Source organism: Pollachius pollachius, assembly GCF_949987615.1.
Source record: "Pollachius pollachius genome assembly, chromosome: 3".
NCBI classification, from domain to species: domain Eukaryota; kingdom Metazoa; phylum Chordata; class Actinopteri; order Gadiformes; family Gadidae; genus Pollachius; species Pollachius pollachius.
This window is the reverse complement of record NC_136936.1, coordinates 36,050,232-36,066,286: the sequence shown is the minus strand read 5'-3', so window position 1 is coordinate 36,066,286 and position 16,055 is coordinate 36,050,232. Positions and strand designations below refer to the sequence as shown.

Sequence of the window (16,055 nt, the reverse complement as noted above, 5' to 3'; positions counted from 1 at the left end):
CTAACATCACAAGTGGGGGTGTCCAACTAGATGTATGACGGATAGATTAGCAATGTTTGCTACAGTCCAATGGGAAGGCTGATAGACTGATCAATCCAGCACACATCTAGGTGGACATGCCCACTTGTGATGTCAGAAGAGGCCGAATTTCCAAACGGCTTGTAATGGCTAATCACACTCACACCTGGTGGTATAATATGGGACCTTTAAGGCATTTTAAAAAATGAGAGAGTGTCATGTGCCACACCCCTAGGAAGATTTGATTCTCAGCTTTTAGTCTATCTAAAAAGTAAGCATGTAACAAAAATAGTAATCTATTTCATAACTGTGCGCAAGCACAATCACAACAATAGTGATATTTTTCATGTCATTTGATATAGACAAACTATATATCATATGAAGGCTGAAATTCCTACATTCCAAACCATATGAGACTGTGACTAAAACTCGCCAAACTTGAGGCAAAAAAAATCAAGAACAAACAGAACTGATGTCTTACCTTTGTTGTTTTTGTCAGGAAAGTAGTGTTTGATCGCATAAAACCACCATAAACTGATAATCCAGTGTCTGGGCACTATTTTACAATTAATCATAGTGTTTACAATCAATGTATAGCAGCTAAGAGAGGGTCTCAGACGAAATACGTAAATTGCCCTCTATCAGAACATTTCCGTCACCATCTGGTGGCCGTCAACTGTCAAAAATGGTAAAATGGGTTCTCATCAACAAACAGTCCGGATTAAGCGAAAAGTAAAGAAACACATTTTGGTTATTTTTAGGGATCCTTTCCTCCAAAATGTATAATTGGAGACTCTCAGTGGCAAAAAAACTGACATACATTGACGGGCGCTATTGTGCTATAGCACGTCTTCATGGATTACGTCTTTAGCATTATCGCTCAATACTGGATCAATTTGAAAAATGTTTTCCACATCAAAAAATAGGGTCCAGCCTTTTAAAATCCGGAAATTTTTCTTTAACTTTGAGAAGACTGTTTGCTGTTTTGACAATTTGAAAATTTTTAATATAAAAAAGAGGCCTATATTTTTTTGAAAGATTGCGGTTCAGGAGAAGTTTATCCATTTAAGTGATTTTCTTTGCTCAGTATTCAATATGTTGTAATAGATAAACATTGTGAGCATATTTGCATGTTGGATTTCCTTCCATTTCATAAACGTAAAAACCCCATCACCAGACAGTCTGTTAATTCACCAGCAGCTACATTTACGCTTGGAAATTCCCTCTTGTCGTATGAACGCCACTCAAAGTTGTGGTATAATTAATTGTTATCTGTAAAAATGCTCCATAAACATTGTGGCTGAAGGTCAACAGTGAGCATGTCGAGCTGGTCTTGACACATACCTGATGCTACACAACATCCGCTGAGGGTGGGGGGGGGGAGAATTGGTGTCGGGGCTTCACCGGAGGTTTCCATCCCTGGTCTTCCCTCACTCTCCTCAGAGGGACATCCATTCCACATCTCTGTCAACCCCTGGTCCCCCCTGGGAGGCTATGCTTCATTGGTCTGGACTCAGGCCACTTTTTCTTTATTTCCTGGGTCGTTAAACCCCTGTGCACAAACAAACATCATCCCTCTGTCAGGCCTTTCGTAAACACACATCTGGAGCGGACAACAGAATTGTCAGGTGTCCAGGCTTCCAGTAGCTCCTTGAAGCCATAAATCATCCCTCGTTTTCCTAGATGCGCTGGTGTTATTTTGGAATCGAAATGCCGGTTCTTCCAGGGCCCTAAGTAGAAAAGCAAGCGGAGCGCAGACGGCAGGGATAAATCAGTTGGGAAGTGAAGACAGGCAGCCTCCCATTGCTGGCCATCTGGCTCTCACTCTTTCCCAGACCGGCTGATTTTATTGATTTTCATTGCTTTCCTTGGACCCAGGAGAGGTTTTCACGAACAACCTGTCATCTTGTCTAAAAGTATCCTCCCCTTGTGGGCCGTTTAATTGATTACAATTTGCGCACAGGTACCTAGAATATTATGTACTGATAAGATGAGGAGGCTTCCCTCAGGGCAACCTGATTTACACAAGTGGATGTTTAAGTGGGCTTTGGGCAGTGTGTACAATGGCTACTCTTCGATGAATGTCATTGGATATTTCCAAGAAAAATAACTGTACAGTACTATGATTGGTTCTCATAAACCAATTGTATTTCGGTATGAGTACCAACCCCTCTTTTCTTAGCTCTGATATAGTGGTTTATTCGCTGTGCCTGCTTTGCTTAGCCAAACAGTTCCAGAACAGAAATCACAGCCGTGTTTTATTTTTCCCCATTAGTGAGTAGACTTACGTTTTAACAACACACAGTTGATTACAGGCACAACTTTTCCTTTGGCCTTTCTAGTGTATCACAGTAAAGTTATGTCAGTGTATATTTATTTTTGGTGATACCATGGTCACCTCCATTCATATCTTCATGCAATGACGACCAACAATTCAACCTTGTTGCTATTAAGGAATTCCCTTTCCTACCGAGCAACTTGTCAGCGCAAGCCTCACCGTCCAGATAGATGACAGCGTTGCGCATCTGTTTAAGAGTCCAGATGTTTTTGAATGCACCTGGCTACAACCTCCTTCCCCACCACCCCACCCCATCACTTTGCATTACTTCCAGAGAGGGTATCCCCACTCATTTGACCAGATGGGGGGAGAATCTTAATGGCCTTGCCATGGATTCTTGAGTCGGGAATATGTGCTCCTTAAAGGGCCCATCTAGTACCAAACCTTCCTCTTAAAGGGCCTATATTGTGCAAAACCTTCTTCTTAGAGGGCCAAAATCGTACAAAACCATCTTTGTAAAGGGCTTTCATCATACGGAACCTTCATAGAGGGCCCATATCATATAAAGCCTTCTTTATAAAGGGCCCATATCGTACGTAACCTTCATCTTAGATGACCCATATCGGTCAGAACCTTCTTCTTTAAGGGCCCAAATCATCATCAAAGTCTTTGCGTCTGAAGGGAAAACTGTGAATTGTGAAATGCATCTTGCTTTGTTTGTCCAGTTTTGTTAAATGGCACATAGGGTCCTGCCACCTAAATCCACATGAACACAGTTTTTCAATAAATTTGAATAGTATCTTAGAAAATAAGGCATGAAATACAACCAATGGAAAGGACCTTTAACGTAATAACATGTTTGAGGTTTTATAATGGAGATACTCAGGATCTTGAAAAGAGATTACCAATATTAGATGTTATTTTCGAGTACATAAATGTAAAGGCCATCAGGAATCACTCTGAATGGTAGTAATAGTACCATATGGGCCTTTTCATTTTCTTTGTATGAACATACCTGGCATTCTATGTTAGAACTAAAATTAGCATAATGCATTCGCTCATACTACGGCATTTGGACGATGGTATCATAGTAGCATCATATCAGGGTAAGGTTGCTCCCGGCAAAAGGTTCTGCGTCATCTAGTCTAGCTGTAACTTGAGCAAGATGACGCTACCGGCTCATTAATAAATCAACAACATTTAACGAATTTGGAGAAAAGCATAAGCTAAAAATAAAAATAAGAATTTGACCAAATCAGCTTCATAACCCATGCGTATTTACTCAACATCTTGTGTAACAGACAAAAGGCCACTGAACAATGTTCTGACAGAATCTGTAGGTCACATATGACTTTCTGACCGAATCTTGAGAAACAGACAAATTGCCATCAATCAATGTTAATGATGGCTTGGTTGTGCTCACCGGAGCTCCGCGGGACACACGCGGCTTTGTCTCCGTTAACGCCGTCTCCAGCTGTGTTGGACTACTCCCTCACCCCCACGGTCCCTTCTCCTTCTCGCTCTCACTTCCTCTTACCTGTCAAGAGGTGGAATGTCGCTGGCCGCCGGGGCCCTCCAGGGTCCTATACTCCTGACAGACGTGGTGAAGATCGTCAGGCCTAATGTTTCCCCCTTATATATCCCGTCGATGCCGAGAGCACTGACACAATCAACTGCTTTACAATCAACTTGAGGAGTGAGGACCTTGCTGTGGAAAACATTAATGAACCGCTGTTTCCTCCCGGTGACAGCCCTGACTATATTAAAGTATTGCTTCTGAGTTGTCTTGGAAGACCAGCGTGTTACCATCTACAATCTTTTTTTCAGAAGTTACTTTTTTAGATGCTTTAATGAGCAGGTATGGGTTAGGGCATCTGGCCCCAGGATGCCCTTACCCATGAGGACATTGGGGCTTAAACCTATGAACTTTCGTCTTCGACATCCTCAACGCAACACTATCCTACTCCCACTGCCTCCAGTCTACATTTGCTAGATTCTGGGTTGGGATCATCACTTGGTAATTTCTAAGAATAGGCAGCATTTAAGTTGACACAATTCACAATCTCAAGTGTTAAATGGTCATGAGAAAGGATGGGATGTAGTATTACTCAGAAACAATACACACTTTGACCTAATGATAGATGCTTTGTATATTCACAATTCGAAATGACTGGATAATGATTTGTAATCATAATTTCAGTTACATTTTTTAAAATTAATCTTGATGTTTTTAATTGTCCTTAATGGGGAGTGTTTTCATTCCTATTTTTCCTATGATGATTATCATTATCACTGCTATGAACTGAGTTGATCACCAGTGTCTGTGTCCGGCTCAAATATAGCACACGTGGGAACAGTACACTTCTAGGAAGCGGTGCTTTTTCCAAGAACTGATTTTCCAAGTAGATTTGTCCTAAAAATGTCCAGATGGTGCATAAATGGTCATGATATATGCACACACTGAGGTTATGTATCTGCACGTAGCACATACTCAATAATGCAGAGGCCAATTTGTTCTGCAGAACTAAGGCGTACTAATAATTAATGTATTATTATGATTTAATATTTATAAGGACTTATGCCATATTTTAATTTTTGTTAAAAACCTGTTATTAATCTTATTATACTGCTGTAATGTTAACCCTTTGTTCTGTGGTTGCTTCAGACTTGTTTTTTTTTATCAGATCGCCCTGAGATTCTGTTCCGGGTCGGGTGGACTTGATCACCATGGCAACGTTTCAGATCTCATCAGGAAAGGTAAGTGGACGAGGTCATAACACTCATTAGCCTACAATATCTTCAGTGTAACCAACAAAATCCAGATTTGATGGATTAAAAGTTGTTAGGGAAGGCGCCAAATGCAAAAAAGCAACGAGTTCACATCGTTCAAGTGACTTGAATTGCGAATGTCGATACATGTCCTGAATGAGCCGGTAGGGGTTTAGGTGTCTTGGCCAAAGATGCCTAAAGGGCCTACAGGTACAAACCAAACATTGACAACCCCATTACCATTCATCCAAGCAACAATCAAGCCTACAATACCCTGTTGTAGAATGACATGTCTTTCTACAATGTCCTACTCCCAGAAACAAAGTCATTTTGAAAAAAAAGAAAAGTATATCTCTGCTGTGGACCAGTCTATGCTGTTAAATTAAGTGTTTGTGCTTACCACACTGTGATGTACTGATGTTGTTGTTTAATTACTAGTCAGTCCTTTTCATCCACTTTGGATACAGGTCATTAAGGATCAGGTACGGTTAAAGAAGTCTTAAGTATTAGTACAGGTCAACTGCAAACATGGGGGATCGAACCCATAACACCCTTACCAGTAGACTACCCTGGTGCTTTATGCAAATATAGGCTAACTATCCTTCCCCACAATGTATTTCAGAAAGACTATCAAGATGTATTCTGGAACATAACATAAATTTGACGAGAACAATAAAAAACTTGAAGAAACAGAACTAAACAAATAAGCTAGAAACTTTATTTGTTAAACGCATATACACTGTTGCTGTTGTACATCATTCTTGGCTAGGTTGTGGTCTTACACATTTATTAACAGTGGTCTGGAAAAGGCATCTGCTAATGGAAAATGGCATATGTATACAGTACAAATCAGCAAACATATCAAAATCAATTTTTACAACTTTTTTTAGCAACCAATTCCTTCTATTGGTGTGCCATAGTGCAAACTGTGGTGTTTGTAAGACAGAGTTTCCTTTGATTTTAACATTCATACATCTCACTTATTGATTTATCTGTCTTAAACACATTATATTTTCTGTAGACTGCATTCGTCTTGCCTTCAGTTCAAGTCTTTCTGTAAATCATGTAGGTTTCCCATCAGAGGACAATATTAATAGTATTTCAAGTGTGCCGGGAAAAACTGATTTGTGTGATGATCTCAGAGATTCTTTATGAAGAAGAAGCGATGATGTGTTGCAAAGTGCATACAAAGACTGCAATGAGAGTTATGGAGATCTCTCACTATGGTAAAACATACCTTTTCTGAACATGCACACCTTTACACAAGTTCAACATTTTGGATCTTTCCAAAAACATAAAAATAAAACAAAATTAGATCTTGAAAAATCCCAAACTTAGGTTGGGGAAATGACCGGCAGTGGAATAAAACAATGCTATGGACTATTGAACAAATGTGAAGTTTGGGTTTCCTACACTAAAGATTTACACTGTGTTTAAGATTTACACAGATTTACTCTTTCAGGAGTGTTTGTTTCTTTGATTTTTTTCCAAGTGCTTTCAAAAAGTCCATGAGGATTTTCGGTTTTCCTCTGAAAACCAACATTCATACAAACGACCATTAAAAAAAACACAACAGTGGAGCTAAAGTCACATAAAGCTGGTGAGGAGGGGACGCAACAATCAGATGATGTTCCTGTATATGTGAATGTACATGGATGTATTCTGTCGGCACGTTTATACAGACGGAGCCCAGACCAATGCAAGAGGGACAGAGAGGGAGAGCGAGAAAGAGAGGGTAATTCATCATTTTCATAGTTAGTGTTGTAACAAAAAAGTCCACTCTTTGAGGCTGTCAAGTTATATTGTTCCTGCAAACCTCTGCCTCGTCAGTCCTCTGGAGTTTATACATCACAGAGATAGAAACATGAGGGGAAAAAAAGAATGTGATATGAACGAGAGTTTGTAACACTCAACGGAAACCAAAAGAACAAGGGGCACCTTTGCTGCCTCTACTACACTGCTGGGTTCTACACAAGAACGGGAGGAGGAAGGAGGCGGAGAAGAAGAAGGAGGAGAAGAAGAAGAAGAAGAAGAAGAAGAAGAAGAAGAAGAAGAAGAAGAAGAAGAAGAAGAAGAAGAAGAAGAAGAAGAAGAAAAGTAAAATTGGCAATGGAAGATGTGTCAAAGAGTCTTGGCGATTGGACTGAAGCACAGCCCTCCTTCGTCTCCACCCCGGGCAGGGCTCCCCTTCCCTCCCTCCCTCCCTCCCTCCCTCCCTCCCTCCCACCCCCTCTCACTCACGAGCAGCCGCAGCGGTCTACGACCATAGAGGGCAGCTTGCCGTAGATGATCTGCTCCTTGCGGTTGAAGTAGAGCATGTTGATGGGGGACATCTTGGTGGGCGTGCAGCAGGGCCCGGCGTTACCCCGGGGGCTGGCCTTGTGCACCAGGTGGGTGTGGGGGTACTTCTGCAGGTACATGTACTCACACTCCCCGGAGCAATAGTTGGCCTTGTATCGCTTGGGCGCGATCACCCAGTCCCAGCCAAAGTCTTCAAAGTCCACCGTGAGGGGGTAGCGGCAGCACCGGGACTCGGGGGAGTTCTCGTCACAGTCCAGGCCCGAGTCCCTCCGGGTGCGCTTGGGGCCCTCGGACACCTGGACCTCCATGAAGGGTTGCTGTGTTGGGGACAGGGAGGAGGGGGCAGAGAGATGGGGGCCATCGGATTAGAACTCACTTGACTTAATATGCTCTAAGATAAGGAGGGTTAAGTATAGACCTACAACCCCCCCACGCACACACACAGACACACACACGAGGTGACTGGGTTTTGGTTACTGCAAACGCGCCCTAGAATGTTCTGAAGACAGCAGAACACAGTGGCTTTTGAAGCGGTGTGTGGTGTGTGACTGATTGTAGACCTACTGTTAGTGGGACTACTCATGGGACACTGATAGCATGCCTACTGGCGTGTGTAAAGGCAATTACTCTGATTATCAGAGTGCCACCAGAGCACAGGGAAATGGGAGGCAGGTGCACTCTTATGTAATGGGCCAATGAGATTGCAGATTATTGGTGCACTGGGCTCGTGTCCAGATGCAGGGTGCGTCTTTGTGGGCCTTTTAAATGTTAATTCCTCCTTCCTTCTCCTGGGCAACACATGCCTGCCAAGCCCCTCGCTGGGAGGGCTAAAGCCCCGACCCAGCATCTCCCAAAGCTTTACGTAATACTCCTGCAGCATCAAACCCGAGAATCAAATCAAAGTGATCTATAGTCATAGTTTGGGAACAGCATAAAAAGCCTGGTGTACGGTTTTCTAAAAAATATTATCCTGCTGTGGTGACACAGGGATTGCGATATTTGCCACAAACTAAAATAGAGCTGTACTGTACTATACTGTATATAACTGTCTGCCTACTATACTATCAGTGTTTTCCAGCATAGGCCTATGAAGTAATACTTACTGATTAAGGTTGACAAAACATTACTGCAAGAAACTAAGTCTATTTTTCCTCCTGGTAATATGAGAAAAATAACGGGGCAAATTTGGGGCCCACTTTGAATTTGGGGCAAATTTGGGGCCCACTCACCAGTCCTTCCTCCCCGGGCTCCACGGAGGTGGCCACCAGGTCGTTGCCCTCCGCGTCATACGCGTTGATCTCGATGCCCCAGTTGGTCTCCGGCTGCCTCAGCCACACGCTCAACACTTGTTTGACGTCTATGCTTTTCCATGAGCTGACCCCGGCGGTCACGTCGATCTTCAGCGAGCGAATCCCTATGTGTCGGCTCCCGTCCGTGGAGGGCATGAGGCGGGAGATCTGCAGGAACACCGTGGTGTCCTCCTCCGAGGCGCGAAGGTGCACCCAGAGCTGGGCGCGCAGGATGCGATTGGCTTGAATCTTTTGGCTAAAGGAGAAAAAACAGCACCTCGGCGTCCGGTTGACCTGGACCACTGAGTCGGCTGTATTGTAGGGGAGGGGAAAGAAAACAAATGCCCCAGTTTGTTATGCACTATAATTAACAAACGACAGTCGATCACAACAGCGAACTGATTCTATATTGCCCAAAGCCCAGTCTAAACGCACGGATTAAGACTACGTTTAAATAGAAGATGCATAGATCAAAGTTCTTCAACATTACGTAGCGCATGGTTTAAACGTGTGCAATGATGTGACTAAAATACAACAACAACTAGGACAGAACGACGCAAGCATCGCGCCATATCCCGTGCGTAAAAGTGCGCTCCTTGTCAGCGCGTCTAGTTCTCAACCTCGATAACCCACGCTAATAATAATAATAACACTGAATAATAATCGAGCACGGGACTCACGCTCGGTGGCTATCAACATGATCGTCTCCGTCACCGCGTGCTCGTCGTCCTCTTCGATAAGTCCATCTTGATTGTCGTCACCCAGCACGTCGTACTGGTCAAGCAGCTCCTGCAGCGGTGGCGCCTTGGGCAGCAGCTGCTTCATCACGTCGCGGCTGATGTTCGGCGCGTGTTTCAGCCGCAGTTTGCTCAAAATCTGAGACTTGATCGCGTTTAGCCTCATGGTCTTGATCTGCTGGCGGATCTCGCAAGAGGAGCACTGCTCCGCCTCCTCCGGGACGGCAACAGCTTCGGCCGCGGCTGGACTGGCGGCGGTGGGCGCCTGCTGGTGCGTGGTCTGGTCTCCCAGGCCGACTGGACCCAAAGCGATCAACAGGCTAAGGTACACCAGGGTGTGAGGCAGATGCATCGTCTCACAGGATCCCTCAGTGTGTGTGTTAAACGAAGGGAAGCGTGCGGTGGATGGATGATGTTGATGATGATGCGCACTGGCACGGCCTGGTGCTTCATCAGCGGCGCAGCTTTTTATACTCCCAACTTTACCCACTTTTTTGTGTCGTCCAAATCTATGATTGGCTGGACTGGCAACAATGAATCTTACCGACTTTTTTTTTTTCTCACCGTCGACCCATACAGGGATAGCGAACGGTTAAGTCTCCGAACACGTGCCGACCGTGTCCGCTGCTCGGATGCGTGTTTTATTCATTACCGAATCACTGCAGGAATGCGAGCGCTGCACTGACAGTCCCGGGACTTTGTTGATGTTATGCAATTTAATTAAAAGCACTAATCCCACATCGCCATTCCAAAGCTGCAAACGAAACTAATAACATAACGTTTTGTAAGTAGCGTGGCTATAATAATAACAATATCACAGCGATTATACCCTTAAACCGTACAACAAAAACAAACATTACACCTATGCATTTATCCTAAAGGTTGCAATCATGTAATAGGCCTTTACATACGTTTGTGTCGCCAAACGTTCTTAACTCATCCGGTTGGGTAACATACATAGTGGTGCATTACAGATCAACATTTAAAAACAAAGATAGCCACCCAAATCTATTGTAATCCCATTGAAGACGCTGATAGTGGAGGAGCTCGGCTGCAGGCTCCTGTGGACAAGACCTCTGCTGCCCCCGGGTGGCCACAACCTGTCGGTTCACGTCCGCAACGCGACGAAACCATCAACAGAAGCCGATGGTTTGAGGAGTTCATCAAGATGATACCCCATCTACTCCGTTTCTGATCAAAAAATAATATTCTGAATTAACTCACTTTGGTGATGTTATTTTTTTGTTGTGTATTTGTATTGTTGTATAGTTTTAATATAGTTTATTCTCTTCATGTGTCAAGGCATACCAATGAAAACATGTGGCATGCTACAGCCACAAGAGGGAGCTATTGCAAAAACCCAAATGTTCCAGACTCCATGCGCGATGCGCTCACAGTGTTCGTTTACAATGGACTGCTGCGTAAGATTAGGACCTGCACGGTGGAGCTGGAAGGAGATCATCCTGTCTGTCCTGCTTGGAATCATGTCCTAACCGTGTGGACCCACCTCGCCAGATACCTGTAGTCCTCCAACTCTGGCAGACTTCAGGAATTCTTGTTTTATCACAGGCCATTTGGAATTACAGGTATTAAAAAATAACCGCATGTGAAGCAATTGGTCTACGATCAATGATGGACGTGAACTTGGATACAACCTCGCTGGGTGCACGATGCTGGCTTTTGTTTCAAGTTCAAGCCATGCCTGTGTGTGTCTGAAGTACAAGGAGAATGGGACTCTCGTCATCCCACGATAACGTCTGGATGTATTTACTCCCCTATGCGACCTTGGGACTTCATTCTGTAACCTTTTTGCTGAGAGGAGACCAACTGTAAGTTATTTATTCATTAAAACATCATATATATATATATATCATATATACATTAAAATGTTATGTACTGAGTGAGATAGGCTTAATCACACTAATGGACATAGGCTTACAATTGTAGCAATAATTATAATACGTCTAATATTAATAATAAAAAATAATAATTGTTATTATTATCCTATTATTATTATTATTATTATTATTATTATTATTATCATTATTATCATAACATTATTATTATTATCATATTATTATATTATTATTATTATCATTACATTTTCCAATATTCCATCAACATAAATAATGACGTACACTATACCTACATTGTTTTTATTGTTTGATCTTCGGTGTATGATATGCAACATGCATGCAAGTCAAAGTTGACCGCTCCATAGACCTCTGTGTTATCATGCCTAACATGGTGACATTTCCTAAATCCACGTACAACGTAAAAGCTTGTTTCCTCGTTGAATTTTACAGTAGACCGACTAGCCGGTCCCCATCAATAATTCACAACGAGCGTGTGGTGGTCCACAATACGCCGGTTTCTCAATTAAGTGATCCGACTTCATTAATCACTTCGTGAAATAACCTGTCACACTGAATCATCTTAGGTCGTTTCTACGTGAAAAGCTCAGAACGTCTTCGTGTTACCAACCAATCAGTGACCGTGGGCGGTACCACGCTCTCTGTAACCAACCAATAAGTGTGCTAGTTGCTCGATCCAATGTTCCAAGCCCTTCTTGTGATAGAGCCATGGTACGAAGCTGAACTATAATGGGCGCCACAGGTCTCTGTTTGCAGCCAATCATTAATGGTGGACGATACATTCGATTATCAAATCACTCTTTTGGTCACTGATCGGTAACTGATCGGTTGGTAACTTTACGTTCGGACCCATAGATGTAGTCAACTATAGCGTCATCGGAGAGGCTCAGGCTTGCACCTGATGGAGACACGGTTTTATTACAAAGCAGAGGGCCTCCTATAGGCCAGGGGAGTGAGTCATGAAACCCTCTCTGACCCAGCGGCGAGGACAGATGATGTCATGATGTGCTGAACAGCTTGTGTATGAGAGACCTCCTGAACCAATGAGGGGTCAGCAAAGCTCAACGCCACGGCGGAACTCTCATCCGGGCTCTGTGATTGGTCAGCAGAATGGACCCTCTTTCTGTCACGTAGGATCCCACAGCCTGTGGACATCACAGCCCTCCCTCCGTATCACTAACAATTTGGTACAGGCTATCTTTAGGCCGCGTTTGAATGACAATAAAAGGCCTGTCTCTTTTCTGTCTCCCTCCACAGTCTAGGAAGTATTGAGATGCAACCCATCTAACACGAGCAACACACACGCCCAAACAGACTCCTGCGGGGGACCATGCGTCTCCATGCAGACCGCCAGAAGTGTTCCGCTCCTGTTACCCACGGCTACGACGCAGACACAACTTCCTAACGTTGGTTTTTGAGTCCATTAAAGGATGACAGTCAGAGGTCACAAGAGGGGCCAAGGAAGTTGACATCTGTTGGTTCGGACGTAGTAACATATCAGCTCAAAACATAACGACAAACCAAAGTATTTCTAACAGGCAACGCGGGTCTTGGATACAAGTTTCCTTTTCACTACCCCTCCCCCTCGATGCGACAACCCCGCAGAGTATGGGGTGTGTCAAATCCAAGCGGAGTGAATCGTCCGAGGAGAAGGCCAACTCTGCAGAGCAGTCCGACGGTGAGGCCAAGGGGAGGTCGCGGGGGGAGAAGGCCCACCTAGTGCACTCTGAGACGGGCTGCGACGCGGAGCCCGAGTCCCCCACGGCCAGGGTCAACCCGGTGCTGCTGGAGTACGCCCAGAGGCTGTCGGAGGAAATTGTGTCGCGGGCGGTGCAGCAGTGGGCCGACGTAGATAGCCGCTACAGCGACATCCCCTACATCGAGTGTGACGTCCCGTGACAGCGTGGGCTGGAGGACGGGAGTTCCCCCATCAGCAGCTGCTGCTGCTGCTGCTGCTACAACTGGCTGAGGTCCATCAGATGTCACCAGTTACCCAGCTGAATCCCGCTCTCTCTCGACCGGGCCATGGGTGGCCAGATTCACGTGAGGATTAACACCTGGATTAAATCTGACCCCTGCCAGACCCGCCGTAGTATTTGTTTGTTGTCATACGATTGGATATTAGAATAACTTCTGGATGTCCCCATACTGCCTTGCCATGGTGCTCACATGACCCTTTTTGGGAGGGAATCTTGAGATGCGGCAAAGTCTACCTGCTGGGAATGTGGGTGTACATGTGTGTAAAGCAGCAGAGGCAGGACACACAAATCCAGTAACTTCTGGCCTCGCCAGTCGTATCTGGCTGAAGCAGACCCTCTATAGCCGGATATTACCTTCACCAGGATCCCTTCCATCTCCTAACCCCTGTGTGGGGATTAAGAGTGCTAATATTTCTATGTACGGTAGTTGCCATTGATTGCTTAGTTCGACCCCCAACATGAGGTCTACTGTTGGCCATTGGCAATCGCCATGGGGCCAAATCTCTCTCCTCTTACCGGGAGACTCGCTAAAAGGGGAGAGCAAATGTTCGGGTCACAAGTCCTTTGGGCTAGGGAGAGAAATAAGGACCAGACACTCACCTCCCCACCGGCCCAGCGTCCGGCTGGCTTGAGAGACACTTTGTGGGGGCAGGCTAATGGCCTCCCTGGAGACGTTGTGGTGTTGCCACAGCAAGGTGCAGCTCAAGTTCCAGCCCCTGCCTAGTGCACTCCTTAGAAAGACCCCAGCAGCACAGATCATCCGTCCGGTCTAACCCCATCTCAACATGGAGCTCAAAGTAGGTCACTTAGTGGTGGTGCAGGGACTTGGGTGTAGCGCTGCACCTGCAGGAACTGAACTTGAGTTTATGCTGTGCGCGGTTGACAGTCCTGCAGTCACCTCTCATACACAGAGAAAAAGAAAAAAAAAGTGGCTTCTTAAAAGAATAGTAAGAAAAGAACCCTTTTAATTCCAATCAATTCTGTGTTGTCTGCGGACCAAAGAGGGATATCTGCAATATATGCTGCAGGGGGAAGCTGGACATATGCAACCATAAACGCCTGTGACACTTTAACAGCTCTTTGAAATAGTGTGGTGCTATGATGAGACAAGATGAGGATCAGAAGGTACAGCGGTTCCACTGGGACTACAAAAATGGTCACAGCTGCCAATATCCTTTATCAAGTGTTATGATGAAGCACAATGCATCCTAGCTGGTTATTGATCCAACATAAAGGCCGAAACACGACTCTGTTCCGTGTTCAGTGGGCTGATGTAGGACGTAAACATTGGTTCACTAGAGAGCAACCTCTTGGAACCTAAAGGGAAAAGCTGATGTCAGTGGTATTTACGTGTGTGTTGTTTGCCAAACCCAATATGTACTCTAAGTCAAAGAATGACCAACTGCCACACAAACCCCTTTAAACTAGACCCTACTCTTGTTAGAAATGTTTGAAATTTGCGGTCATGATAACAGCCCTGAAATGACCGGTACCAATATGAGCAACATAATTCACCACAATAATAATTAATAAGCCATAGAAACAATAGTGGGGAATTATATCCAGTTGCCTTATGCCCAGAACTTGGCCTTTGATTATTCTTGTAAACCCAAATATGTCATTGAACTGAAAATATGCAGATTTCATTGACAGGTATTAGCTACCAATGAGGTTGATAGAAAAACCCAAGCAAATGTGGTTATGGTATCTCAGTTCTCCCATGAAGAGATCCTGTTTTATGTAGAAAAATATCGATCTTGTCGCTTGTGATTCAACCTTTTCTTAAAGGTCCCATGGCATGCCACCAAGTGTGGTGGGATTAGCCGGTACAAGCCGTTTTGGAAATCTGCCCCTTATGACATCACAGGTGGGCGGGTCCACTTAGATGTGTGCTGGATAGAGCAGTCTACCAGCCTACCCAGTTGACTGTAGCAAACGTTGCTCATCTATCCGTCACACATCTAGGTGGACATGCCCACCTGTGATGTCATAAGGGGCAGATTTCCAAAACGGCTTGTAGCGGCTAATCACACCACACCTGGTGGCATGCCATGGGACCTTCAATAATAACTTTTCAAATCCTATGTTTAAAAATCCTATAATGTTGGTGAACGATTTTAAAAACAATCATTTAAAGGGATTTGATCCAGAAAATTTAATTAATGGTGTGCTTAAATGAGCTAAACCGCCCTGCATTCAGCATTTACAAAGGCGGACAAAAAACAAACAATATTTGCACTAATCTTTGTTGGGTAATTAATCTCATCTGACCCTCCAAAACAGAGCCAGAAAAACATGGAAATAAATGCAAATATGACTTGCCATGACACAATTCTGCTCAAAGCCACAATACTAATTAAATGTAATGTGTGTTGTTTCAAATACATAATTCTGCCAGAATAATTAAACTATTTTATTTTTCTCTGGTGATCCTAGCTTTTTCAAAAAATGAATGGGAAACATGAAATGGTATGCAAGGAGGGTTTACAGTTACAGTTGTTTGCTCAAAATGTTGTTTTGTCCTCGCAAATACCATAGGTCTACCAACGTCTCATGTTCCTATCTAGCAATCCTCTGAATGGTTGGAAGCTTTGTCCATGTTTTAGGCAGAATACTTTTAGGCAAATGCGGTGATATAAGTCTGTCCTCTGGGCTGCGGACCGCAGATTTGGAAAAAAAGTCCTACATTTTGGCTAACTGTGTTGCAGGCATTTTACGAGTGAGTATGCATTTTACTATTCACCATCAATGTCAGTACCGGGAAAAAACCTGTTAGTATGTGTGTGTTTACAGCTAGACAAACAGAAAAA

General features: G+C 44.1%; 2 protein-coding genes across 2 annotated transcripts; one reads left to right on the top strand and one right to left on the bottom strand.

Annotated features, from left to right (window-relative positions):
• Positions 1-7,302: 7,302 nt before the first annotated feature.
• mstnb (myostatin b) lies at positions 7,303-9,744 on the bottom strand (the record flags this gene model as incomplete). Its single annotated transcript, XM_079731340.1, has 3 exons — positions 7,303-7,683; positions 8,596-8,966; positions 9,336-9,744. The coding sequence occupies 3 exons, from the start codon at positions 9,742-9,744 to the stop codon at positions 7,303-7,305; spliced, it is 1,161 nt and encodes a 386-aa protein (XP_079587466.1).
• A 3,130-nt stretch (positions 9,745-12,874) lies between these two features.
• On the top strand, positions 12,875-13,165 carry akap19 (A-kinase anchoring protein 19; the record flags this gene model as incomplete). The annotated part of the gene is made up of 1 exon (XM_079733319.1): positions 12,875-13,165. One exon carries the CDS (start codon positions 12,875-12,877, stop codon positions 13,163-13,165), a length of 291 nt encoding a protein of 96 aa, XP_079589445.1.
• Between the last annotated feature and the right edge of the window lie 2,890 nt (positions 13,166-16,055).